We start from the raw sequence: 26,905 nt of genomic DNA, 5'->3' as shown, positions 1-26,905 counted from the left end.
ATGCCTTTCCCACCTGATAGACAGGATATTTAAGTAAGATACAGAAGGCTCTTCACCAACCCCTAATCCTGGGCCCTCCCCAGCTGGTACATATGTGATCTCCCCACTCTACCCAGCTCACACTAGATAATGTGGGCAGAGTTATTCTGCTTTAGAAAAAGATGATTATTTTTCCATATAATGATTCTGGAGTACTACAATTATATGATGATTATCTATGCAAGGGGCATGACAGTTGGTGGTATTTTTCTAATTTTTCCACAAAAAGCATATGCCAGTCTCTTGTATGATTTTTTTTTCCACATTTAAAATTAAAAAAGAAAAGCTAGGGTTATGGACTCATGAATTTCAGAATGCCTGGAATACCCCCTCTACCTTGGAATTTTGTATCAAGTCCTGCTCTCTCAGTCACCATTCGCTTGTATGTATGTACGAGTCTGCCTTGTATCTGGGCTGCACTGAGGCACTGTTTCAGCAACAGGATGCAACCTAAGCCAAGTCATGGATTATCAGGCCAAGCCTCCACCTATAGCACTGATGGGTGTTGGTTCGGGTCCTGGCTGTTCTGCTTCCAGTCTGTCTCTGCTCATGGGCCTGGGAAAGCAGTGGCGAATGGCGCAAGTGTTTTGGGCTTCTGCACCCACGTGGGAGACCCATACAAAGCTGCTGGCCTCTGGTTCCTGGCTCCTGGCTTTGGGCTGGCTCAGCTCCAGCCATTGCAGTCATTTAGGGAATGAACCAGTGGAAGATTCTCTCTCATGCCTTCTTTCCCTGTAACTCTTTCAAGTAAAATAAATAAACATTGAAAAACAAAACAAACAAAAAAGAAGGCAACATGTGATGTTCAAGAACTTCTGATGTCAGACCCCGAGCAGTCAAGTGACTCCTGCTTTCTTCCTTGTGTGACACCTGCTCTCAGAGTCGGCCTCTTTCCGCATAGAACTGCCACATGCATGAGAACCAAGACTCCTGCTGACAGCCTCAGCTGAGCTCCTAGCCAACGGCTGGCATCAACACCCAGTCTGGTGAGCAGATCTGGACCAGAGAGTCCATAGGTTTTATGGCGCAGCTGTATCCTCCAAAACATCCCAAGCTTCCTCATCTCCTGACAGGCATACTCTGCCATCGTCCTCTGGTGCCTTTTGCCAGTCTGGACCAAGATCAACAGCATGAGTGATTCATACCGTGGTGGTTCCATCATTAGTCTATACAAGGCCTATGGTTTCAGTCTTAGTGTCTCTCTCATGGGGAGAAGCTCCATGGAGAGGCATACACAGGTTGACCAGCTCATCCAGGAGCCATCCAGCACTTCCCTGGCTTTAGCACTGGGATTTCAAACCTGAGGGCCCCTCCCCCCACCCAGTCCTTGACAATCAGCTTGCAATATCACTCTAGGCCTATGGTGAGGATGGAGATGGCTAGCAAGTAAGGAACTGAGGCTTCCTCTTAATAGCGATGTGGGGAAGCCACCTTGAAACCAACAAACCCCTCGGTCCCTGCTGAAGCCCACTCACCACTACATGAGAGACCCTAACCAGAATTGCTCATCTAAACTGAGCCAGGAGTCCTGACCCACAGGAAATGTGTGAGGAAGCAACCGACATTAAATCTTAATATCATTAATGCTCACTAATAGGGGAGTAATTTGTTAGATAACGTTAGATAGCTTACACAGGTTTGCTAAGCCCCAACAGATAACAAACTACACAGCATGCTATCTATGCTGCCTCAAACAATTACGCTGATCTGTTTGGGACCTGCTTTTTCCTTTCCTGAAAATCACCCTGAGGGAGTGCTGCTGCTCCAGTCCCTGGAGAACACAGTTGGGCCGGCTCCATCTGCTGGGTGAGTCGGGTCCCACTCTAATTGTTTTCCAAGCCTTAACCATCAATCCCTGGGGCTCAGGAGTCCTCACACCTCTCAGGTTCCAGCCATTCTCTGAGGGCTCCCTGATTTCCCCAAAGGCCCAGGTGCTCATCTAGATTGTTAAAGCAGAGAGCTGCGTGCAGAGGTAGGGCGCGGGTTGCAGGGCTCTCTTCCGCTGGAGTCAGGGAGGAACTCTCTTGGACTGCAAGATATTCTGCAGGGAAGTCCAAGGTGAGATCTCATCGCGGAGTGTGAGTTGTTGATCTTGGAGGGACCCTTCCTTCAGCAGCCCCCTTTTCAGAGCGAGCTTGCTGCAGGCCTTCTTCCTGCCCTGGGGAACAGGAGAGCAGAGGAATGTAATCCAATAGGAGTGCAGAAGGCACGCAGGACCATGAAAAGATGAGCTGATTATACCTTACGCGGCCACTTCGTTTCTCTCTTTTCCAAATTCTGTCTTTCAAATAAATACTCCTTTTTTTTAAGGAATTAATATTTATTGTGATTCTAATATGATTTCTTCCTGGCACATTAATATACAATGTCTTAAACGTGTGTGTGTGTGTGTGTGTGTGTGTGTTTTAATTTTCACCTACTTGAAAGGCAGAGCTGCAGAGAAAGAAAGATCTTCCAACTGCTGGATTACCTCCACACACTGCAAAGCCACGACCTTGGAATACCATCCAACTGTGGCACAGGTACCCAAACAATTGAGCTGTCTCCTGTTGCCTCCCAGGATCTATCAGCAGGAAGCTGGATTGGAAGCTGATTAGCTAGGATTGGAACCAGTTACTCTAATAACGGGCATATGTGGGATATCTCCCCTGGATCTCTGCCTGCTTGGCCCGTGTGCTAGGTCGTAAGTGTCATAAGTACACGATACACCGTGTCCCCAGGATAACCCTCTGACAATGGTCTCGGCTCACCAAGACATCAACCTGACCTGTTCATTAGCTATACAGGCGAGAGCAGTGAGCTGTACCCCAATCTTTCCTCTCTGTCCTTGGATGAGCTGTGCTTGGAATTCTTTGATACATAACTCTGAAAAGTTGGTGTGGTCCCACACTCCCACACTGCTTGCCAGCCACAGGTGGAATGCATGACCTTCAGCTGACCCACAGCCACAGGTGGTGAACTTGACCTATGGCATTCCTGGCAGCCATGAGTATTGTACATTACCTGTTACATTAGATTAAATACATTGTCTCACCCCCTCTGTGATAGGGACAGGGAATGCCTGACAGGTATAAATGTCCTAATGTGCTATGCCACCATATCCACCCTCTATATTCATTATCTTGCTCAATAAAATGGCACCTGTCTGGGGTCAAAGCCAGGAGCCAAAACCTAGGAATTCAATCTAGGACTATGGGTGGCACAAACCCATGAACCATCATTAGTACTTCTCAGAGTCTGTACTTTCAAGAAGCTCTAATACTAGAGTTGGCCTTTGAACCCGGGTACCTGGATATGAGATCAAGATGTCTTAGCCAGGCCAAATATCCACCACGATTAAAACATGTTTTTAAAAGTAAGAAAGGGTCCAGCACCATGGCCTAGCGGCTAAAGTCCTTGCCTTAAATGCGCCGGGATCCCATTTGGGCATCGGTTCTAATCTAGCAGCCCAGCTTCCCATCCAGCCCCTGCTTGTGGCCTGGGAAAGCAGTTGAGGACGGCTCAAAGCCTTGGGACCCTGCACCCACATGGGAGACCCGGAAGAGCTCCTGGCTCCTGGCCTTGGATTGGCTCAGCTCCAGCCGTTGCGGCCCTTGGGGAGTGAATCATCGGATGGAAGATCTTCCCGTCTCTCCTGTCTGTATGTCTACCTTTCCAATAAAAATAAATACATCTTATAGAAAAAAAAAACTCAGAAAGCTGTGCCTAGCAACTTAAATACTCATCTTGCATGCTCTGGGATCCCATATGGGTGCAAGTTCATGTCCCAGCTGCTCCACTTACTGTCCAGCTCCCAGCCTGTGGCCTGGGAAAGCAGTCGAGCATGGGCCAAAGCCTTGGGACTTTGCACCCACGATGGAGACCTAGAAGATGTTACTGGCTCCTGGCTATGGATCAGCTCAGTTTATACTTGGGGAGTAAACCAGCAGATGGAAGATCTTTCTCTCTGTCTCTCTCTGTAAATCTGACTTTACAATAAAAATAAATCTTTTTTCTAAAAAAAAATGTAAGAAAGCTGAAATTCAGAAAGTGTCTCGAATTGACCAAATCTATCCCAAAAAAATGAGTCTGAGAGAGACTTGTGGAAGTTCAAGAGTTCAGGCACCAACCGGTGGAATGTCCCATTCTACAACGTGTGGAAGGAGGGAGCAGCTGTGTTTAGTAACAATCATCCAATCAAGTAAGAGTATATGGTATATGGTAGGAATCATTCAATCCATTACGGTGGTGCAGACCATCATGACCCAGTCAGGTTAAACATCAGGCACTCTAAAGCATCCAGTCAGTAAGAACTGTATCCCACTTAGCAGCAACCAAGTAAGAACCATGTCCCCCCTAGTAGGAATAGTGGAACCAAGAGAGCAGATCCTTCTAATTTGTATAAAGAAAACAATTTGAGGCATAACGGCGTGGCCTAGCGGCTAAAGTCCTCGCCTAGAACACGCCCGGGATCCCATATGGGCGCCGGTTCTAATCCTGGCAGCTCCACTTCCCATCCAGCTCCTTGATGGTGGCCTGGGAAAGCAGTCGAGGACGGCCCAAAGCCTTGGGACCCTGCACCTGTGTGGGAGACCCAGAAGAGGTTCCTGGTTCCTGGCTTCAGATCAGCGCAGCACCGGCCGTTGCGCTCACTTGGGGAGTGAATCATCGGATGGAAGATCTTCCTCTCTGTCTCTCCTCCTCTCTGTACATCTGGCTTTGTAATAAAAATAAATAAATCTTTAAAAAAAAAACAAAAAAGAAAACCATTTGGGTCGATCAGCTCACTGCTTACTGCTGGAGCTGTAAAAGGAACAATCTCATTCTAGAATGACAGAAGCCCGCTCTCTCCTCTTTTGGGACTTTCCAAGAATCCAAGGTCATGGCAAAGGTCATGTTATAGACATGTTCCAGAGTTTTTCAGAGGACCTGGCCTTACTGTGGCCATTTCCCATTGCCTGAGTTGTCACAGAAAGATTGCAGAGCCTGCAGATGATCACACAGATGGGGTGAGAGAAATGAAAACTGAACCTCTAGTCCACTGGACCCAGATAGAAGATCTGTATTTCCGCGCTTTCTCTGATTTTGCGGATATTTGCATTTCCCTAAGTAAGACATCATTTGTGATGCTTCATGCTGCTACCAAGCTTTCAAAGCTTTCCCTTTGAAGATTTATTCATTTGGCTGAAAGTCAGAGTGAGAGAGAAATAATATTATTCATTCCCCAAATGGCCAGAGCTGATGCAGGCTGAAGCCTGGTGCCTGGAACTCCGTCTGGATCTCCCACTTGGACGGCAAGGACCTAAGTACTGTGTCTGCTGCCACATTCCTAGATGCATTAGCAGGGAGATGGAATCGAAGCAAAGCAACTGGAACTTGAACTGCCAAGCTAGTGTTGCAAGTAGCATCTTAAGCCCCTGTGCTGGGCCCGGCCGCGTGGCCTAGCAGCTAGGGTCCTCGCCTTGAACGCGCTGGGATCCCAAGTGGGCACCAGTTCTGATCCCGGCAGCTCCACTTCCCATCCAGCTCCCTGCTTGTGGCCTGGGGAAGCAGTCGAGGACGGCCCAAAGCTTTGGGACCCTGCACCCGCGTGGGAGACCCGGAAGAGGTTCCTGGTTCCTGGCTTCAGATCAGCGCAGCACCGGCCGTTGCGCTCACTTGGGGAGTGAATCATCGGACGGAAGATCTTCCTCTCAGTCTCTCCTCCTCTCTGTATATCCGGCTTTCCAATAATAATAAAATCTTTTTAAAAAAAAAAAAGATTCAAAACTCACTAGTGTAATTTTTTAAAGAAAAAAAAACTTTTTTTTAATTATTGGAAAGTCAGATACACAAAGAGAAGAGACAGAGGAATACCTGTCCGCTGATTCGCTTCCCAAGCAGCCGCAATGGCCGGAGCTGTGCCGATCCAAAGCTAGGACCTTGAGGCCTCTTCTGAGTTTCCCATGCAGGTGCAGGGTCCCAAGGTCTTTGGGCCAGACTCAACTGCTTTCCCAGGCCACAGGCAGGGAACTGGAAGGGAAGTGGGGCAGCCAGGAATAGAATCGGCACCCACATGGGATCCTGGCGCATGCAAGGCGAGAACTTTAGCCACTAAGTCACCATGCCAGGCCCAGTCCCTATCTTCTGCTGGCTGCAGATCTTTGTGTGTTAGGGGGAGAGCAGAAACCAAATAATTTTTTTTTTCCTGGGGTTGCACCTGGGGCAGTATTTTCCTCTAAATATGAATTCAGTAGGATTGCTTGATAAGCTCCAGCTCACACAGATCCGGGAGGAAGGGCCCTCCAAAACGTTGCAGGAGGAAGGAAGATCAGGGAACTAGGGGACTGAGCAGTCATGGCCTCAGGGTCTTTCCCAGTGTCTTCACTGCTGCTGAGCCAGCTGTGCCCTGGTAGTCTTGGACTGTGACATATTCCCTAAGTGAGCCTTAGGAAGAAGGGTTGGGGGGTGAGCAGGTGCAAGCCAACCTGCTGTCTGCCCCAATCACAGGCTGACCCACACCCTACCCTTGGGCATTTCCTGGCCCCAAAGGGAACTACTCGGGCATCACTCCCTCAGCTTCCTCCCATGATGAGAATCCATTTCCCCACCAACTCTCCCATCCAATCAGTGAGTCAGACAACTGCCCTCTGAACAATCTGATGAGACCATCACTCCTGTGTTTAAATCCAACCGTCAGCTGCCCTCAGGACAAAATTCTCAGCAGGATAACAAAACCCAGCCCCCTGAGATAGGCTTTGCAATATTTTCAAAATACTGAGACAACTTTAAATTGTCCCAAGTTATTTAAACTTGATAGGATCTACACTAAGCTGTTAAATGTGATTAACTTACCTAGCTTGCACGGCCTGTGAATTCCAAATAAACTGTTATTCTGTAGCATTGCTTTGCCCTAAGGGAGCAGGCCAGCTCTCCAACTTAGAAGTCTTGGTAACCAGGTTCATCATGGCCTATGAGGAGAGGAGGAACAGGTGAGTGGGCAGGAATGGTATAGATGAGATCCCTGATCATGCCAAAGAAAACCCAGGAATAGCTCACGCCGCTCAGAAGTCCTGATGTATATGAAAATGGTGTGATTTGGGATTGGAGCCGGAGGCCTAGTGGCTAAAGTACTCACCTAGTATATGCCAGGATCCCATATGGGCGCCAATTTGTTTCCCAGAAACCCAGCTTCCCATCCAGCTCCCTGCATGTGGCCTGGGAAAGCAGTCGAGGACGGCTCAAAGCCTTGGGACCCTGCACCTGCATGGAAACCCAAAAGAAGTTCCTGGCTCCTGGCTTTGGATCAGCTCAGCTCCGGCTGTTGACCACTTGCAGAGTGAATCAGCAGACGGAAGATCTTCGTCTCTGTTTCTCCTCCCCTCTCTATATCTGACTTTGCAATAAAAATAAATTTTATAAAAAAAGATGTTATTTCTAAACTCCTTTTAATAGACTAAAAGGAATGTAAGTACAAAAAAAAGACATAATATGTAAGCTACACATGGGATAATATGTGGACATCTAAAAGGCAGGCTTTGGTGGCCAGCATGTCAGCACAGGGACTTTTTTTTTTAAAGATTTATGTATTTGTATTACAAAGTCAGATATACAGAGAGGAGGAGAGATAGAGAGGAAGATCTTCCGTCCGATGATTCACTCCCCAAGTGAGCACAACGGCCGGTGCTGTGCCGATCCAACCTGGAACCTCTTCCGGGTCTCCCACACGGGTGCAGGGTTCCAAAGCATTGGGCCGTCCTCGACTGCTTCCCCAGGCCACAAGCAGAGAGCTGGATGGGAAGCGGAGCTGCCAGGATCAGAACTGGCGCCCATATGGGATCCTGGGGCGTTCAAGGTGAGGACTTTAGCCACTAGGCCACGCCACCAGGCCCTGAGTTTTGAATCTTTTAAAAATGCTTATTTATTTGGGGCTCGGCACAGGAGCCTAGTGGCTAAAGTCCTTGCCTTGCATGCACTAGGATCCCATAAGTTCACTGGTTCTAAGCCCGGTGGTCCTGTTCCCATCCAGCTCCCTGCTTGTGACCTGGGAAAGCAGTTGAGGATGGCAGGAAGCCTTGGAACTTTGCACTCATATGGGAGACCTGGAAGAAGCTCCTGGCTTCAGGTCAGCTCAGCTCCAGCTGTTGTGACCACTGACAGAGTGAATCATCCGATGAAAGATCTTCCTCTCTCTCTCTTCTCTGTATGTACATCTGCCTAACTAATAAAAATAAATAAATACTTTTTTAAAAAAAAATATTTATTTGGGCCTGGCCCAATGGCTCAGTTGGCTAACTCTCACCTTAAAACACTGGGATCCCATATGGGTGCTGGTTCATGTCCTGGCTCCTCCACCTCCTCCCAGCTACCTGTTTGTGGCCTGGGAAAGCAGAGAAGGATGGCTCAAAGCCTTGGCACCCCATGCCCATCTGGAAGACCCAGAGGAAGCTCCTGGCTTTTGAATTAGCTCAGCCCCAGCTGTGGCAGCCACTTTGGGAAGTGAATCAGCAGATGGAAGATCTTTCTTTTTGTCTCTCCTCTCTCCTTTTTTTTTTTTTATTTGCCTTTCCAATAAAACTAAACAATTTTAAAAATTTTTTTATTTAAAGGAAAGAGTGGCAGAGAATGGGTGGCAGAGATATATTCCATCTACTAGTTCATTCCTCAGATGCCCACGATGGGCAAGGCTGGTCCAAGTTAAAGCCAGGAGGAGCTCAGAGCTACATCCAGGTATCATAAGAGGGTGGCAAAGACTTGGGGCTATTTTCTGCTGCTTCTCCAGACTTGACAGCAGGGAGCTAACTGGAAAGCAGAGCAGCTGGACTCTAGCTGGCTCTCTGCTAGGTGATCCTGGCATTGCAAATAGTAGCTAAGCTTGGCGTATCATAATAGAGGCCCAACCAACCAACAAAGATTGGGAATAGTTGATAGCCATTTCCCCAGAAGATGACATCTCAGGAGTGAATGGGTGGAAGGTTAAGGGAGAGTGACCAAATCTGCCTTTGACATTACAAACCAGGAAATGCACCCTATCACCATCATCCCTAACACTGCAATTAGAATTGAGTTTCCCGTCTCTGGACGCTGATCTGAGTGCTGTTAAATCCCTTCCCTCATTTAATCCTCATAAATCCAGACACAAAAATGCCTGCCTCTCATCTCTCTTTTTCTTTTCTTTTCTTTTTTTAATTTACCTATTTCTATTGGGAAGGTAGATTTACAGAGAGAAGGAGAGGCAGAGAAAGATCTTCTATCTGTTAGTTCCTCTTCAAGCAGCCGCAATGGTCCAGTCCATCTGAATCCAGGAGCCAGGACCCTCCTCTGGGTCTCCCATATGGGTGTGAGGTCCCAAGGCTTTGTGTTATCTTCTACTATTTTCCCAGGCCACGAACAGAGAGCTGTAAGGGAAGCAGAGCCACCAGGACACTAACCGGCATCCAAATAGGATCTTAGTGCACGCAAAGGCAAGGATTTAGCCACTGATCATCGTGCAGCACCCTCTCATCTCCACTTGCCGGAAGAAAAGTCTCGAGACACAGCAAAGCCAAACAACCTCCTTGGGGAGTCAGAACTACAACCAGCACCCACGTTCGACTTCAGAAAGCCTGCACTTGATGGGTGCAGACAAAGCAGACACAGGAGAGAGCTCCTCTCACTGCCTGCCAGCTCCCAACTTCTCTGCCCTCCTCAGCCCAGGAGGAGGACAGTCCTGTTGACCTAGTGACCTGGTAACCAGGAATGGGAAGCCTCTAAATCAGAAGATGCTAGACAAGTTCGCATCTGCTAACTGGGTCATGAAGTACGTTCAGGAATGGAGCTGGGCCAGGAGCAGGATGCCCTACCTTACCCACACAATTATACCTCTCGCACTCTGTGATTCAAATGATTCCTGTCACAAGGTCCAGCTTTGCGCCACCCACTTGATGGGCTCCCTAAGATGCCACCAGGAGAAGCATTTCTCTGGTGAATCTGTCTGAGAGCTAAGCCCGGCTCAGAGCCAAGTCTGTGTCTGAGGGTGCTTTTCTGAACGGAAAAGTTGTTAAGTCCAGCTGTTCAAACTCATGCTAGGTCAAAGGATCACATACCAAGGTGGTCACTAGTAGCTGATGTCAGTCTAGCAACTGGGTTACTGAATCTTCCCCAACTAAGACTCCCTTTTCCTAATATCTGTAAGCCTGATGAGTCAAATTAGTCATTGCGGGCTGGCTGGTGACTTTATCTTGGGAGCCAAGGGCGGCAGACGTGGAGAGCTCTTCCTGCCAAGTCAGGGTGGGGCCCACTGAATCACACCCATCTCACAGCAGGGTATATCTGAGTGAGGATCAACTTCACATTCTTCCTTTTTTGTAGATTTTCACTCCTTACATTGCTACAATCACTGCAGCTAAGCCAATCTAGAGAACCATGAGATTCTTTTTTCTTTTTTTTTTTTTTTAAGATTTATTTCTTTTTAGTGGGCCCAGCGGCCTGGCCTAGCAGCTTAAGTCCTTGCCTTGAATGCACCAGGATCCCATATGGACGCCGGTTCTAATCCTGGCAGCTCCACTTCCCATCCAGCTCCCTGCTTGTGGCCTGGGAAAGCAGTCGAGGACAGCCCAGAGCCTTGGGACCCTGCACCCACGTTGGAGACCCAGAAGAAGCTCCTGACTCCTGGCTTCTGACTTCCGATTGCTTCAAATCCAGCGTTTGTGGCTACTTGGAGAGTGAACCATCAGGTGGAAGATCTTCCTGTCTGTCTCTCCTCCTCTGTGTATCTGCCTTTCCAATTGGAAAGAGAGGAAGATCTTCCATCTGATGGTTCACTCCCCAAGTGACTGCAATGGCCGGTGCTGTGCCGATCCGAAGCCGGGAACCAGGAACCTCTTCCGGGTCTCCCATGCGGGTGCAGGGTCCCAACGGATTGGGCCGTCCTCGACTGCTTTCCCAGGCCACAGGCAGGGGCTGGATGGGAAGCAGCGCTGGGATTAGAACTGGTGCCCATATGGGATCCTGGCACATTCAAGGCAAGGACTTTAGCCATTATGCATTTGCACCGGGCCCATGAACCAGGAGATTCTTCCAGGTCTCCCATGTGGATACAGGGTCCCAAGGCTTTGGGCTGTCCTTGAGTGCTTTCCAAGGCCACAGGCAGGGAGCTGGATGGGAAGTGGAGCAGCTGGAACATGAATCAGCATCCATATGGGATCCTGACACTCGCAGGCAGAGGATGGACAGTTGCGCCATCATGCCCGACACACATATTGCCCTTTCCTGGGCCCCAGTGGGTTATCCATGGCCCAGGAATACCAGGAAGGCATCAAATATCACACTGAATGGAAGAAAAGTCTCTGGGCTTCTGAACCTAAGTCAGAGAGAGTCCTCTCAGTGGCAAACCAAGCAGCTGCTCTCCAGGGTGAAGCAGGGTGGGCAGCTCCTGCAGTGGCCCAGTGGGTGTCTTAGTGTTTGAGAGGAAGCCACAAAGAAGAGAGGGATTTTAACCACTGTACCCTGATGATCTCTTTTGGCACTGCTCTGAGCTGAGCAAGAGTGCAATGTCCAACCTAGGCAGCAGAACAGAACTTGGATCAAATAGCTCAGCAGAAAGAAACCGAGGGACAATGGGATTGGGGCCCAACCGCTTCTGCAGCCTTTGGAGCTCACAGAATGCTGGACCAGCTCAGCAGGTCTCATTAAGGGAGATAAGTGCTGTCCTTCAGACCGTCGCCTCAGAGGATCCAGAGAGAAATGCCCACGTTCAGCCAGTGTTGAGAGCCTCTGAAGACATGCCGAAACGACCTGGGAATGGTCTGAGTCCTCGTCACCATTCACTTTTACATCCAGCAAGATGTGAAGGTGTGGGGCCCGGCAAAGCGGCCTAGTGGCTAAAGCCCTTGCCTTACACACGTTGAGATTCCATACGGGCGCCAGTTCTATCCCTGTGGCCCAGCTTCCCATCCAGCTCCCTGCTTGTGGCCTGGGAAAGCAGTCAAGGATACGCCAAAGTCTTAGGACCCTGCACCCGTGTGGGAGACCTAGAAGAGGCTCCAGGCTCCTGGAGTGGTGTCTCTGCTGGCCTGATGTTAATTTCTTACTCGCAGTCAAGTTCTAAGAGCATTTCGTCTGGAAAAGGTAGTGGAAAATTCTGCTGTTGTCAGCCCTGAGTTACTGCATTTTCTTGTCATGAATTCCTTCAAGATCATGGTGCACTGAGGGGATCCTATGAGGCTATGGTATTCAACTGACTTATTATCTATACAGCTTCTCTTCTAGATTAGAAAGGTGAATTCAGGAAAGACAAATTACCCAACATTGAATAAAGTGAATTGTCTTGAATATAGCCAATAAGTGCATCATAGATGAGAGCTAGGGGGAAGCAGGCCACTTGCAACATCCACAAACCCACATTACAGCATCGGGCTTTGACTTCCAGTTGCATTCCCCAGTCCAGCTTCTTGCAGATACACACCCTGGAAAGCAAAGCAACAAAGGTTGGCAGGGGCCAGCCATAGGAGACTTAGACTGAGTTACAGTTCCTGGCTTTGGTCTGGCAGGGTTGTAGCCTTTACCAGCCTCTGAGGCATGGCCAAGAGGTCTCTAGTTCTCTGCCCTTGAAATCAGTAAAAGACAATTTTAAATATAAAAAGTGCGAGGGAAGAAAGCGAGGAAGGACTTAGGGAAAAAAAGAAAAGAAGGAGGTAGCACAGAAGAGAGCCCGGCTAAGGAGATTGACTAGAGATGTTAAGGGAAGGTGGTGGTGACAGGCATATGTGGTGTCACAGAAAGAACTTATCTGGTGCCTCATCCCAAAAGGCTGGGGACAGTTTTACCTTAGGGCACTACGGAAGTTTGTTGTTCATCAAGGCTGCGGCCTGCCTTCTGTGACAGCCAGCTGCACAGTATCCATGGTGATGCGGGGTAAACACAGGGCGATTCTAAAGGAAAAGTATGGGGAGTAGGTTTCCAGCTGCCCTACCAACGTGTTTAATTCATTTCTTAAGTGTTTGTGACAGCTCTCTCTTTGGCCCGTAAAACTGGTGTGGGGGCAAGTTCCTTCTACCGCATGAAAGATCTTTTAGTAAATGGGCCTAAACTTCAAGCCCACTCACAGAGATAACTCTGCAATGATGAAAAACGAGGGCTGCCAGATCGAGCCCCAGGAAGCTAGGAATAAGCCCACGTGTGTGTGTGTGTGGGAGCAGGGCACACAGCCCTGCCCGTACCCCGGGAACTTTACGACTCGGGTCTGACCCCCTCGGAGGAACTTTCATGGGTTCACTTCCAGGAAGACCACACAGGACAAGAGGGTGGCAGGGAGGAAGGGCAGCGGGAAGACTCGGACCCAGTTCCACGCCGGGTCCGAGGACGACTTTTCGCAGACGCCTGCGGGGCCTGTCACGTGCGCCCTCTCCATGATAGTACTCATTCCTTCTGGAGCGGTGCCCTGGCTGCCCCGCTTACCACTACTGCCTTTCGCTTCCTGTTCCTCCATCTCGCTTCACTCACCTCCGCGGGGCAGAGAGGCGAAGCCATGTTGAAACCCTTCCGGGTTTCGCCTAAGTTGAACCCACCGCAAGGCCGCGGGTCCCAAGAGGCCAGCGAACACCCACGTGCACTCCACGCATGCGCCCCGCGAAGCCAGGCAGCCCGCCCTCAGGGCAGAGCCCTCGGCCTATAGGCATGCCGCACTCAGGACACGTCAGGTATTTTGCATACGCCCGCCCCTCCCCGCCCGGATTGTCGCCTAAGCGCCCCGAGCCGGCATCCGATTGGCTCTCTCTGCGCGGCCCCGCCTCCACCTCCGCCCGGATTGTCGCCTAAGCGCCCCGAGCCGGCATCCGATTGGCTCTCTCTGCGCGGCCCCGCCTCCAGAGCGGCGCGCGCGGCCTCCCCCCCCCCCTTGCTCCTCCTCCCTCCCCGCCCCCTCTCCCTCGACTCCCGCTCGCGCCGCCGCCTCGGGCCCGCGCCGCGCTTCGCCGGGCTGAGGAGAGGCCGGGTTTCTGCCCTGCTGCCGCGGCGCGCCGTCTCGGGGAGGGCCGGCGGGAGGGAGCCGCTCGCTCCTCGGCCAGCTCGCGGGGTCGGGGCGGCGCCGCTCCGGGCCGCGTGATCGCCGAGCCGACCTCGAGCCTTAAGCGGCGGGAGAGCGCCGCGGGCCCCACCCATCCGGGCCGAGGCAGCCGCGGCCATGGCCGAGACGGAGGAGCGGAGCCTCGACAACTTCTTCGCCAAGAGGGACAAGAAGAAGAAGAAGGAGCGGAGCGGCCGGGCGGCCGGGACCGCGGGCTCGGCGGGCGTAGGCGCCGCCGGCGGGAGCAGCGGCTCGGCTGGCTGCGGGGCGGGCGCGGGGGCCCGGCCGGCGGACGGCGGCGGCGCGGCGGGCGTGGGGGCCGCGGGCGCCGGGGCCGCCGCCAAGGCCGTGACCAAGGTGAGGAGGCCGCACGCCGGGCGGGCGCGGGAGGCGGCGCGGGGCCCCCTCGGGACGCTGGGCGGCCGGGGTTCCGGGGCGGGCGTTGGCCGGGCCGAGGCCCTCCGCGCGTGGGGGGCCCCGCGGGGCGCTGGCCGGCCTGGCCGGGAGGGGAGCGCCCGGAGCCGTGCTGCTGGCCGCCGCCTCCGGGCTCCCGATGGCCGAGCTGAGCATCCGAGCGGCCGGAGGACGCGGCGGCCAGCATCTCGGCCGGGTCGGGCCGGGCCGGGCCGCGTGCTGCTTCTGATCTTGGGGGGGCTGGGGCGCGCGTGCCATGCTTGCTGGGTGTGCCCTGCGCGTTTGCAGCCGCGGGCTCCCCACCGAGTGGGACTTTCTGTAAAGAGCTGCAGGCAAGGCAGCTTCACCCCGTGGCGTTTGCTTTTCACAGGATGAAGATGAATGGAAAGAATTCGAACAAAAAGAGGTTGATTACAGTGGCCTTCGAGTTCAGGCAATGCAAATAAGGTATGGGTTAGTCCCAAGCGACTGGGTGGCGTGAGTAGCGGCTGGACTTAAGTTCGTTGTTGTTTAAAGTGAAATGTGGATGTGTTTTGGATTGGAAGTAGAGGATTCTTACGGAGAAATGCAGGGTTTTGGTGTGTTTTTGCTGTGAAACCTACAGGTGTCCCACTTCAGGAAACCCCAACATCTGTGGTACAGAGCCAGGTCCCCTCTCAGCACCTCGTGGTGCCTTCCTTGAAGGACACGTAACCCCTTCACGGTAGTTCTGACTTTCCAATTTAAAAACAAAAATCTTTAAAAAAAAAAAAAAGACACGTATAACCCCCGTCCCAACACTGGAAAAGTTTATGCATAGCTTTATAGGAATGAGTTTCAGTAGAGTCTGCGATTATTTAACAAGAGTACTTGAACTTGAATTAAGTGGTTTGGAGATTTTTTTTTTTTTTTGAAGGTTTATTTATTTTTATTGAAAGTTCAGATTTAGAGAGAAGGAGAGAGAGAGAAAGATCTTCCATCTGTTGGCTCATTCTCCAAGTGGCGGCGGCGGTCAGAGCTAAGCCAAACGGAAGCCAGGAGCTTCTTCTGGGTCTCCCACGTGGGTGCAGAGTCCCAAGGCTTTGGGCCGTCCCCGACTGCTTTCCCAGGCCACAGGCAGGGAGCTGGATGGGAAGTGGGGCTGTGGGAGTAGGAATCACTTTGCGTATGAGATCCCGGTACATGCAGGGGCAAGGATGTAGCCACTAGGATTCCATGCTGGGTCCTTGAGGATTTGAAATTAGTGCTGTTCGTTAAATCCAATCTCAAAATGCCCTATTTTGGGAGCAGTTTGTAAATAAAATTGGTATCTGATTCTTGTTGTTTCAAGATTAAAAAGAAAGGCATGATCTTGAAAAGCTGTGTCGTGCCTGAGGTTTGCAATTTGTTAAAAAAAAATTCATGGCATGGTGGAAGAAATACTTATTAAAAAAAAAGAAGGATTTTTTTTTTTTACCCCAAAACCGTCCTCCTGATCACCCTAGTGATAAGATTTGTGGTTTTAAATGACTTTTACTGAAAAACCAGGGTTAGTATATGTAATGTTTGTTGAATACTGCTGACACCCGAGGTGTCAGTGTCTTGGTGTTTTTCCCATGGCTAGGTACAGTGAGGCATCTGACTGCCACACGGGCCCGGCACCTGGAACTCAGGCCACCCGAGAGGCAGCTGCTGATGGATTCCATTGTAGTAGTGTCAAGTACAAATGATTGGGGTGGGATTTGGTTCTCCTGCCCATGTTGGCCCCTTTCCTGAGTTTGAAGAGATTTCTATAAAATAGCCGTGCTTCCTTTATCCTGAGACTCGCTGGGCCTATAAAAAAGGGGGTTCAGGAAAGGGGTGTGGGACCTGTGCAGTAGCCCAGTGGCTAAAGTCCCTCTTTGCAAGCACCAGGATCCCATATGGGCTCCATTTTGTATTCTGGGTGCTCCACTTCCCACCCAGCTTCCCTGCCTGTGACCTGGGAAAGCAGTCGAGGACGGCCCAAAGCCTTGGGACCCTGCACCCGTGTGGGAGACCCGGAAGAGTCTCCTGGCTTTGGATTGGCGCAGCTCTGGCCATTATGGCCACGTGGGGAGTGAACTAGAAGACAGAAGCGCTCTCTCTGTCTCTGTAAATCTGACTTCCCAATGAAAAGAAGAAAAGGCAGTATGAATTGATTATATTTAAAAACAAGAAGGGGCTGTGAAGTCCTCAGCGTTCCAGGCCATGCCAGTGGCACCTGGCCCTGCATAGTAGTGTTTCTGGACCACAGCAGCACTTTTTGAAGGGAAAAACTGTTTGAAGTGGACCAAATTGAAAGTCGAGTCTGTTATTTATTTATTATTACCTATTTAGGAGTCTGCTCCCAGCTCTGGTTCTCCTCAGTGCTTGCCTGGAAATGGCCAAAGCCAGGAGCTAGAATCTGTGAATGACACAAGCCCAGGGCCACCATTGCCTCCCAGGGTCTGCTTCAGGAAGTGGGAGTCAGAAGCCAGAGCCAAGTATCCATCCTGTAATTATTGCTTGGGAAGCGGGCGTCCAAACGTCAGGCTCAGCAGTTTGCTTTAATGTGTGTGTCTTCCCATTGAGCTATGCGGTCTGGTCTCTGGTGTAAGGCACAAGGGCAGTGTGGAGTTGAGTCCACCTGTACCTTTCATTCGCATCTTGGCAGTCTGCCTGTGTGTTGGAGTTGCTGTACTGCAGATATTACATACGTTCAGCTGGTCCCCTCAGCAAAGGTTAAATATATTAATAGCAGCAACGCTAAGGTAGACAACACTAAGGTCTTGTCTCGTGTTTACCAGGAATTTCAAGATTTTAAGTGCCATGAAATCTCCAGCTGAATTAATCTTACTCAGTGTCATGTCTCTAGACAAGTATTTGAGAAAAGGAAGCCATTGGTAGTGGTAAAGAAACCCAAATCTTTAAAATGGACTTGGGGAAAAAGTCGGAAATATTTGAATTGTTTAAAAAGCTGTATTTTATTGCAAAATCAGATATACAGAGAGGAAGATCTTCCGTCCATTAATTTCCCAAGTAGCTACAACAGCCAGAGCTGCACCAATCCGAAGCCAGGAGCCTGGAGCCTCTTCCTGGTCTCTAAGTGGGTCAGGGTCCAAAGTCCTTGGGCTGTCCTCAACTGCTTTCCCAGGCCACAAGCAGGGAGCTGGATGGGAATCGGGACTGCTGGGATTAGAAGCAGTGCCCATATGGGATCCTGATGTGTTCAAGGCGAGGACTTCAGCTGCTAGGCTGTCACGCTGGGCCTGAAATATTTAATTTTTGAGGTTAACAGTGTTAAGTCATATTTGAATCGAGTTCTTTGTAGTCGGTGATTTCTGAGGAACTTCTTGAGAAGTGTGGACTTTAAAGGAGGAGCTGATAATTTGTATTTTGGGAAATACAAGCTAGATTCATTGTAGCACGAATTCATGTGACTGCTGTGTGTTAAGCCATGTTGCTTGGCTTGAAGGTTGTGAAACCCTGGTTCTGCAGTAGGCACTAGTAGATCATTTGAGTTGTGCCGGTGCTGCAGTGCGGACACCTGCATCGGGAAATTGCGTGTATGAGGTGTGGTAACATTCTGTCTTGGCATTGTTCTGGTTGCTTCTCAGTGTTGAGAAGGGAGTTCCGGGTGCATGCAGAAATGCTCACATTGTGTTTTTAAAGATTTATTTATTTTGGACCCAGCCGCATGGCCTAGCAGCTAAAGGCCTCACCTTGAACGCACCAGGATCCCATATGGGCACGGGTTCTAATCCCGGCAGCTCCACTTCCCATCCAGCTCCCTGCTTGTGGCCTGGGAATAAATCTTTTTTTAAAAAAAGATTTGTTTTATTTTTATTGGAAAGCCAGATTTGCAGAGAGGAGAGACAGAAAGTTCTTCCCTGTGCTGGTTCACTCCCCAAGCAGCTGCAATGGCCAGAGCTGAGCCTCTATGAAGCCAGAGACCAGGAACTTCCTCCGGGTCTCTCACGTGGGTACAGGATCCCAAGACTTTGGGCCGTCCTCAACTGCTTTCCCAGGCCACAAGCAGGGAGTTGAATGTGGAGTGGAGCAGCCAGGATTCGAACCAGTATGTGGTTCTAACGCATGGAAGGTGAGGGTTTAGTCATTGAACCATCATGTTAGGCCCCCTTACAAATTTTCATGTAGTGTTTGAGAGAATAGTCTCCTGATAAATGATACTAAAGAAACTCCTGGCTTTGGATTGGCTCAGCTCTGGCAGTTTGTGGCCACTTGAGGAATGAGCCAGTAGAGGAAAGGTCTTTCTGTATCGCTTTTCTGTAAATCTACAGTGCAATAAAAATGAAATGGGTTTTTCAAGTCAAATTAGGGAGTTTTACCGCCCCGTTCTAGAAGTGTAAAGAACACAGTCGAGTGTGAGGCAGCGCGGTAGAGTCCAGGGCCGTAATGCAGCAGTACAGGTTCTGTGTGTGTGATGCTCTCTGACCCACAGTCGAGCCTAGCAGGCAGCTCTCCCAGTGTCCCATCAGCCTTACCTCCACAATCAAAAGAACAATCTGAATTGGGATTTTCTTCTTAATTTGAGAGGCAGAGAGCATTCACACAGTCTCCTAAGTGATTATCCAGGAGCTAGACACCTGGCACATCCACGTCACCCGGGTCACCCAGGGCCCTGGCCTGCTGCACTGGGCTGCATTTTCAGGAGTCTGGAATCAAGGCAGGAGGGCACTTGCTCAGGGGCTCTGAGCACTTTGAACCGCTTTGCTCGATTTATGACAGCGTGTTTGGTATTGTGATCAAGAGTTGACTGGTAGTGTTATATTGGGTAGTATTATAGTGTTTAAAAACAAAAGCTGCTTTGATTCAAAGCCTGGTTTTCTTCTGTAGAAATACATGTTTGGAAAAAAAGAAAGGTTTGCAACGTGTTCTGGCTTTGTTATTAGTTTTTTTTTAAACCATTTAACATTCAAAAAGCTTACAGACGTTTTTCATTAGGTTCCTGCCTTAGGTTTTTATTTTCTTTTTCTGTCCTTGCCTTAGTTTTTTACTTCATTGATGTCTTTGTGTGTTGTGCCCCTTGTTCCACGTTGGCTCTTATGATTCGTATGGCATGCTTTTGCGTAGTGTAGTGATTATTAGAAAAATAGGTGTTGCATTATAGCAGAAGATGCTAGATGACATTGATGATTTAAAAGCAAATTAGGATTGGTCATTTTAGCAAAGCAAGTTAAGGTCGCTGCTTCGGACACCTGTGTAAGTGGAGTTCGTTTGAGCCCTGGTTTGATCCAGTTTCTGGTTGCACTCATCTCATCCATAGGGGAGAGTCAGATGGAGTTCTGGCTACCTCCTGTCTTATTCCTGGCTGTTGCAGCCTACACTTTCTGAAATAGTAGATATGAAAATAACAGGGCCTGGCGTGGTAGCCTATGACTAAAGCCCTCGTCTTGCATGTGGCGGGAGTCCATGTGGGTCCTGGTTTGTGTGCCGGCTGCTCCACTTCCCCATCCAGCTCCTCCCTGCTTGTGGCCTGGGACAGCAGCAGAGGACGGCCCAGGTCCTTGGAATCCTGCACCCATGTGAGAGACCCGGAAGAAACTGCTGGCTTCCAATTGGCGCAGCCCTGGCCGTTGTGGCCCCTTGGGGACTGGATCAGTGGATTGAAGAGCTCTCCTCTGTGGATCTGCCTTTCCATTAAAAATCTTTAAAAGAAAAAAGAAGAAGAAAGAAAATAGACTATGTAAACCATTTTCTGTCCTGTTTCAGTACTGTGGGCTTAGTCCCTTTATCTGTTGGATGGTGTTTCGAAAGTCTATCTAATATTTTAGAGTTACAGCAGTCTAAAACATTATATTTTCTTATTTTTCCATTGTTTTTCAGTTCTTTGCATCAACAAACCATATTTATTTTTCCAAGCTTACAATCTGTATATTAAAAAGTCATTTGTTTTTATTGTAAAAGCAGATCAATGGAGAGGAGGGATAGAAAGATAGATCTTCCATCCACTGGTTCATTCCGCGATGGCTGTTTGGCCAGAGCTGAGCTGGTCAGGAGCCAGGAGCTTCTTCCAGTTCTACGTGGCTGCAGGGTCCCAAGGTTTCGAGCCATCCTCCACTGCTGTCCCAGGTCACAAGCAAGGAGCTGGAGAAGTGGTTGTGCCCATGTGGGATGCCGGCCCTGGCGTCTAGATCTAGTCTTCACTTCGTGGTGGTTTTTGTATTTATGTGTTTCCCTCTGCAGGCTTGGAGGTGGTAGAGTCTCCAGTGAAGGAAGCTGCTCCTGTGCTGTTTGTAGTTGTGTCGGTCACCTGTCGCTTCCTGTGTAACATACTTGGGAGGCACATTACAGTTGCTGCACTGGCATAGATTCTAGAACAGACTTGAAAACCAGGCCCCGGAGACAGTTGTGATGTTTGAAGGTTATTTCTGGTTGGTGCTGGAGCTTCACAGGCCGGGCCTGGGCAGCCCCATTAGTGTGGCCTTGAGGGGATGGTGGCTGGCAGGGCCCTTTCAGATGGGATGGGAGAGAGGTGTACGCGGTGAGGGACGCCGTCATGGTGTTGGGGCCCATACAAATGTGAGTTTCAAGGCTTGCCTTCTGACCGCACAGTTGTTCAAGTTCTAGTCTTCATCTATGAAGTGAAGTCTTGGGATCGTTTCCTTAGCCACCTGGGTCAGTCAGGGACACGGCAGCCACTAACAGTGTAGCAGTGATCTGTCGGGCCAAGTCCGGAATTTTTTTCCTTTAAAATCCTTTAGAAAAAATTTAAAAACAACAACAACAAAAAAATAAAATTCTTTAGAAAAAGTAATGTACTTGCCTTTAGAACATTTGGAAAAAAAAAATCTATGAAAATATAAGAAACCCATAACCCCTTCTGCTTGGGATAATGATTCTTAGTGTTGCGGGGGAGGAGTGGGGAAGGATTGCTTACTGCACACTAATAGTTGGAGCTTCGATGTATTACTCACCAGTATTTAAACAGATATGGGGGAATATATTTTAGAATCAAATACCTGTATGTGAACAGCTTTGAGAGTCAGCAGTGGTAACAGTGATAATGGCCCTCTGAAGGCCTTCGCGGTATGACGTATGTGAAAAGTGCCTTGTGGGCCTGGGCCTGTGCAGCCCCTCGGCCAGGGGCAGGTGTAGTGGCCAAGCTTGTCCTTGACCTGGCGGATGACTATGGCAGTAACTGCACTGGCATAGCTTCCAGAACAGACTTGCAAACAGTCCCTGGAGGTAGTTCTGATGTTTGAATGTCAGTGGTAGACTCGGGTAGATCGAGTCTTGTGCGTTTTACTTGGTCATTTGTCCTACTTAATAAGTTACCGCCAGGCCCGTGCATTACTTTTTAAATTCTGTTCTCCATGGCTTTTAGTTTTTTGTTTTGTTTGCTTTTGTTTTTTGTTTGGTTTGGCAGCCATTTCTGGGCAGGGCCAAAGCCAGGAGTGTAGAATCCGTAAGTAAAATCTTGGTATAAATGCAAATTTAAGGTGGAAGCCTATAATTGCTATTTTAGACCTCAGTTCTTGAATCTTCTCTGCTTTGTAGGCAATCCATAAGGTAGTGCCATTATCTTTGAAATTGCTTTCCAGTTGCCTGAAGGAGATATCTGTGCAAGATACATCTTGTTTTAATAGAAGTGGAAGGAAAAGCTCCATAGATAAACTGGGGAAGCCAGGAAAGGCTCTCATGTACTCAGGATTTTAAAGAGTTGGCATTGTTGTGGATCTGGTCTGTACATTGTTAAGGCTGTGCTTATGGTTCAGATACCCAAAGGAGAAAATGTGTAAAATGGAGGGCCAAGGACAAAGCTCTGAGAAACAGCTGGTTGGGGCAGGAGATGGGGAAGACCGTTCCCAGTCACCATTGGCAAAAATGAAACCTTTCCGGGGAAAGGTTAGTAGCCTCTGCGGGTAGACCTTCGCCAACAGACTTGACTTCGTAACTATGACGCCGATTATCCGTGGGTCAGAGATCGGTGTATTGATGATGGAGAACATTCAAGTTTACATAAAGTATAAGAAATAATCAGCCGAAGACATGAGCAAAGATTTATTTTAGATTGTAACTCTGGTCAGTTTAAAGTTGGTATTGAAAAAGCAGAATCCACGCGTCTCTGTCCTGGAGTGATGTGTTAGTAATGAGTATCTTGCATTTGTAATGCCTGGCCAGCCAGAGACTAAGTTTTTGTACGCTGTAGTGAAACAGCTGACAGGCAGGCATGTCTGATTCTAGGGGGACAGCTCTTAGTAGAATGGGTCGTGATGAAATTAGCACTGACATTGACTCTAGACACACTTGTTTTCTTCTGTTACAACATGAAGCCGTTTTGAGAGTGTGTGACATGCTATAGGATTACCATCCCCATATAATATTGTTCAACCTCCAGAAACCTTTATTGCATTTTTAGAAAATTAGTTGTTTGTAAGGTGAAGCGATGGAGACCTGCTGGCTCTTAAGTGGCACATGGCTGCGGCTGGTCCAGACTGCAGTCACTCTCCCACATGGGTGCAGGGACCCAAAATTTGGAGCTGTCGTCCTCTTAGGCTCGCTACTTAGCATGAGTAGAAATGCAGCGGCCAGAACTGGAACTGGCCCTCTAATACTGGGTGATGGGTCGGGAGCAGCAGGTTCATCCATTGCATCAAGATGCTGGCCCCAGGAATCGTGCCTCATCACTCTTCTGTGTAACCTCTTCCTCCCTTGACTGGCTTAACTTTGTAGCTGGGGTCCTGCTGTATGTTTTTTCAACTATGAGGTAGTTTGCAAAAAGGAGAATTACAGAGATCCTTTTGTTTTTTCCATAGGAAGTCAAGTAAAATTCACTGTGTAAAATGAAATCTGTTTTTTCTTTAGTTTAACAAGGAAAACATTTCAGGCCTTGAAGAAGACGTCAAGTGACTTCTCCAGGGTCCATAGATAACAGAGCTAATGGTTCTGGTGTGACTCTAATTGAATTTCTTTGCTTTTCTAATAGTGAAAAGGAAGAAGATGATACTGAGAAGAGGGAAGATCCAGGTGACAACTGGGAAGAAGGCGGAGGTGGCGGTGGTGGCATAGAAAAATCTTCAGGTCCCTGGAACAAAACAGCTCCAGTCCAAGCAGCTCCTGCTCCAGTAGTTGGTAAGCTTAATATTTGTGTTTCAGAAAGATGTCTAGTTTATGTGTAATCAGGTAATTACACATGTCAGCTTTTTAGCCAATGCACGCTGTGCCGGGGTGAGGGCCAGTGGGCTGCTTAAAGACTTCACTCTTAGGTGAAGAGCAGTTTTTTAAGTTTAGACACATGCTTTTTTTTTTTTTAAATTTCGCTGCTAAAGAGTTAGGTAGATAATCAGTGTAAAGGATATGTTGTCGGACACCTGTGTTTGGTTTTTGTTTATTTCATGTTTCCCTGTCTTGTGTCAAAGCTCAGATTCTCAGTAGGGCTGATCTTTATTGATTCCAAAGGGTCAAACTAAGTCTTTTAAGGATGAAGAAATATTAAATCTTTAAAAAAGTTATTTGGAGCCCACCAAGTGCCCAATACAAGTAGATACATGCAATTGGTAAGACATTAAAATTTCATCAAATGGAGGAAGTTAAGAAGGCTGTAATGAAAACAGTTGGAGAAGCACATTGATCCATTGGCTGACTGAGAACTGCAGTGGGGCCTGTTGTGGAAGGCAATCCCTTGGTGGGACCATCAGATTCCACTCGTGAAATAAGTTGGCTTACAGAACTCCCGTGTATAAATAATGAAGGATGAGGAATAGATGTTCTTGGAGAAGAATACTGGGAGGAATTTGACCACCACCCTTGAAAAGACTGTCCAGACGACAGGAAGTCTGACCTGGAGACCCGCGGTACACATCATGGTTTCTCAACTATTAAGTGTTGGCAGGCAGGAGTAGTGGATTTCAGTGTCAAGTGTTTGAATGGTTTCTCTAAAATTGTTCAACGTTTAGTTACAGAAACTCCAGAACCAGCGATGTCTAGTGGTGTGTATAGGCCACCTGGAGCCAGGCTAACCACAACCAGGAAAACGCCACAGGGACCACCTGAGATCTACAGTGACACACAGTTCCCGTCCCTGCAGTCCACTGCCAAGCATGTAGAGAGCCGGAAGTAAGTGCTGTGATGGCAGCTTGGGTTGCAGCCTTTGTGCCTTGGCCAGGGCCTGGGCTGGGTGCTAAAGCTCACTGTTGGGACAGCTGCTTGTTGCTGAGGTCCAGGCTCTTAGCAGGGTTCTGTGGGCTGTCTGGAACCCTTTCCAGGCCAGGGGAAGGAGCACTGAGGACAGAGTGTTGTCTGCGAGGTCTCTCCCTGGTCTTTAGGTACGGCAGCCATGTTCCTCGTAACATGGAAGCTAGACATGAAACAGCAGCATTGTACTGTGTTCCCAGTCCACGTGACTAGATGAGGCGGTGGCATTTATAAACCTGATATTAGAATCATACTGTCTCAGCAGGTGCTTACACACTACCTGGAGTCAAATGAGCACATTCAATATCTCTTATTTAGGGACATGAATTTTTATAAACATAAAAATGGGAAAGACATGTGAGTGACAACAGTGACTCTGAGCTTACTGCCTCCGAGTGTGGTTTGCTGGTGCTGCTGTGCTGTGTCCTGCGTGCAGACGCAGTGTTGGGGGACTTCAGGGAGGCAGCGGCTCAGCACTCGGCTGCCAGTCTGTCCCAACAGAACAATGCCTGCACCTTCCTGCTTGAAATAGAAGGCTGGTACTCTTAGTTATGCGTCAAGATTATCTGTTGGCTAAAGGTAAAACTAAGTCTTGGGAGGAATGTCATGTTCCACAGCTTTGAACCATTGGTCCTAACATGGGTTTGCAGTTACTGTTCAGTGGAGGATGGGACCATGGGGCTTCAGCGCAGAATTCTCTGTGTTCTGTCACACTGAAGCCTTTAAGCAAATCGATAAGGATTTTACATATTAGTTTCCCCTTACTGTCCCTCATGATTCGTCTAAATTGTGCTTTTTTTTTTTCTTTTTTTTTGCAAGGAAAAATAATTTCAAAAAACCCCTAACGAAGAAATAATTACTGATTACATTTCTTTTCCCTTAGGGATAAAGAAATGGAGAAGAGCTATGAAGTAGTAAGGCACAAAAATAGAGGTAGAGATGAGGTTTCCAAAAACCAGGCCCTTAAACTCCAGCTAGACAACCAGTATGCCGTGCTAGAGAATCAGAAAAGCAGCCGCATGCAGTGCGATTGAGGGATGCTCTTTGCTAGCCCTCCTGAGGTCATGAGCCCACAGCTGAGCGCCACGAGCAGCCATTCATCATCTGACCTCTACTGGATCTGCAGCGCCCGATGCAAAAAGTGACCTGGCCCTATTGCCCTCTGCAAGTTAAAGTGCCACAACTCTCTGTGTGGGATGTAGGGGAATTTTCATTTGTTACCAAAAAAAAAAAAAAAAAAAAAAAGGCGGGGTGTGTGTGCTAGATTTAGGAGTGCTCTCATAATTACTCTGCAAATTCAGAATTCAAACCCCCCCCCCCCAGCTAGTGGTCATTTCAAAATCTTTTTATGTTCAGATACTGAGCTTCCATCAGGGCTGACTACCTCAGACTTGCCGCCCTCCCTGTGGACTTCCTGTGGATCCCAGCTTCTGGATGAGAAGGTTACAGCTGTTGGGTGCTGAAGCAAACATTGAAACTAGCCCTGCTGGGTTCCTACCAGAAATCCTACAGAAAGTCAGCCGCCTGGGTTCTGATCTGCTGTAAAAGATGAAGATTTAAGTGACCTTAATGGACCTGTCCTGTGCCCCACCCATAAGAAATAGGCTGCAGTAGGCTGTGGCCACATACGACTTCCTGGAACATACTGCTTTCAAAAGACCTGCTGTAGGGCTGTGGTTCATCTTTTCAACCAAGGTTGCATTCCAAGGTAACCAAATTTGGTAATCAAACTTGGGTCCACAAAATGGGAAAGAGGGTGGGCATGGGAATAATTTTTTTCTAAGTAATTTTTTTATTTGCATAGTGCTCCACATTAAGGCCTTTTTTGTTTTGACTTAGAGTGAGTTCTTTGATAGAGCTTATTCTAAGTAAATAACCTGAAATATGCATTAGAATTGTGAAATGTGTCACGACTTTGCCAATCCCCAGAGCAGAACCAAATCACCTTTGTGGAGGGCAGTGGCTGCTGGAGGCTGTCCCCCAGGTGCTGCTACAGCCTCTGATCAGGTCTGGATTGCGGTGTAAATGGCTGGGGAGAGTGGTACCTGCTCGGGTGAAGAGAGGTACCGATCTGTCCTTACACAGAGAAACAAGAGCAAAACTTCCCCCGGAAACCATTCATATTTCTTGCATCACCTAGACATCTGTCCCGATTTTTAAGGCGGTGGACGCTACAGGTGCCTGTTGTCTCGGTAGGATCCATGGTCCACCGTTTGGTGCATCTGGTCCCTGTTCATTCGGAGAGTCGAGGAGAACGGTGATGTAGCACTTCTTCTGCTTGTAATCATTACAGCCTAAGACGTCCGGTAGCCTTCAGTCCTTGAGAGGGACTTG

The 26,905-nt window shown here is 48.8% G+C and overlaps 2 protein-coding genes across 4 annotated transcripts in view; both read left to right on the top strand.

The window, feature by feature from the left end:
- Positions 1-26,905, top strand: part of SLC22A14 (solute carrier family 22 member 14) — a 980,905-nt gene that overhangs the window by 101,752 nt on the left and 852,248 nt on the right. The gene's annotated exons all lie outside the window — the stretch shown is intronic.
- Positions 13,754-26,230, top strand: CDV3 (CDV3 homolog). 2 transcript variants are annotated; one of them, XM_058657219.1, is made up of 5 exons: positions 13,754-14,398; positions 14,826-14,902; positions 23,364-23,509; positions 24,334-24,493; positions 25,455-25,827. In XM_058657219.1, exons 1-5 carry the CDS (start codon positions 14,159-14,161, stop codon positions 25,603-25,605), a joined length of 774 nt encoding a protein of 257 aa, XP_058513202.1. In that variant the 5' UTR covers positions 13,754-14,158; the 3' UTR covers positions 25,606-25,827. The 2 variants fall into 2 exon arrangements, with proteins under 2 accessions (XP_058513202.1, XP_058513203.1); XM_058657220.1 differs by lacking the exon at positions 25,455-25,827 and adding an exon at positions 25,928-26,230 and having other exon boundaries at positions 13,759-14,398.

The sequence above is a fragment of the Ochotona princeps genome, chromosome 30 (assembly GCF_030435755.1).
Source record: "Ochotona princeps isolate mOchPri1 chromosome 30, mOchPri1.hap1, whole genome shotgun sequence".
Lineage (NCBI taxonomy): Eukaryota > Metazoa > Chordata > Mammalia > Lagomorpha > Ochotonidae > Ochotona > Ochotona princeps.
Note: the sequence above shows the minus strand (reverse complement) of the source record. Positions and strands in the feature narration are given on the sequence as shown.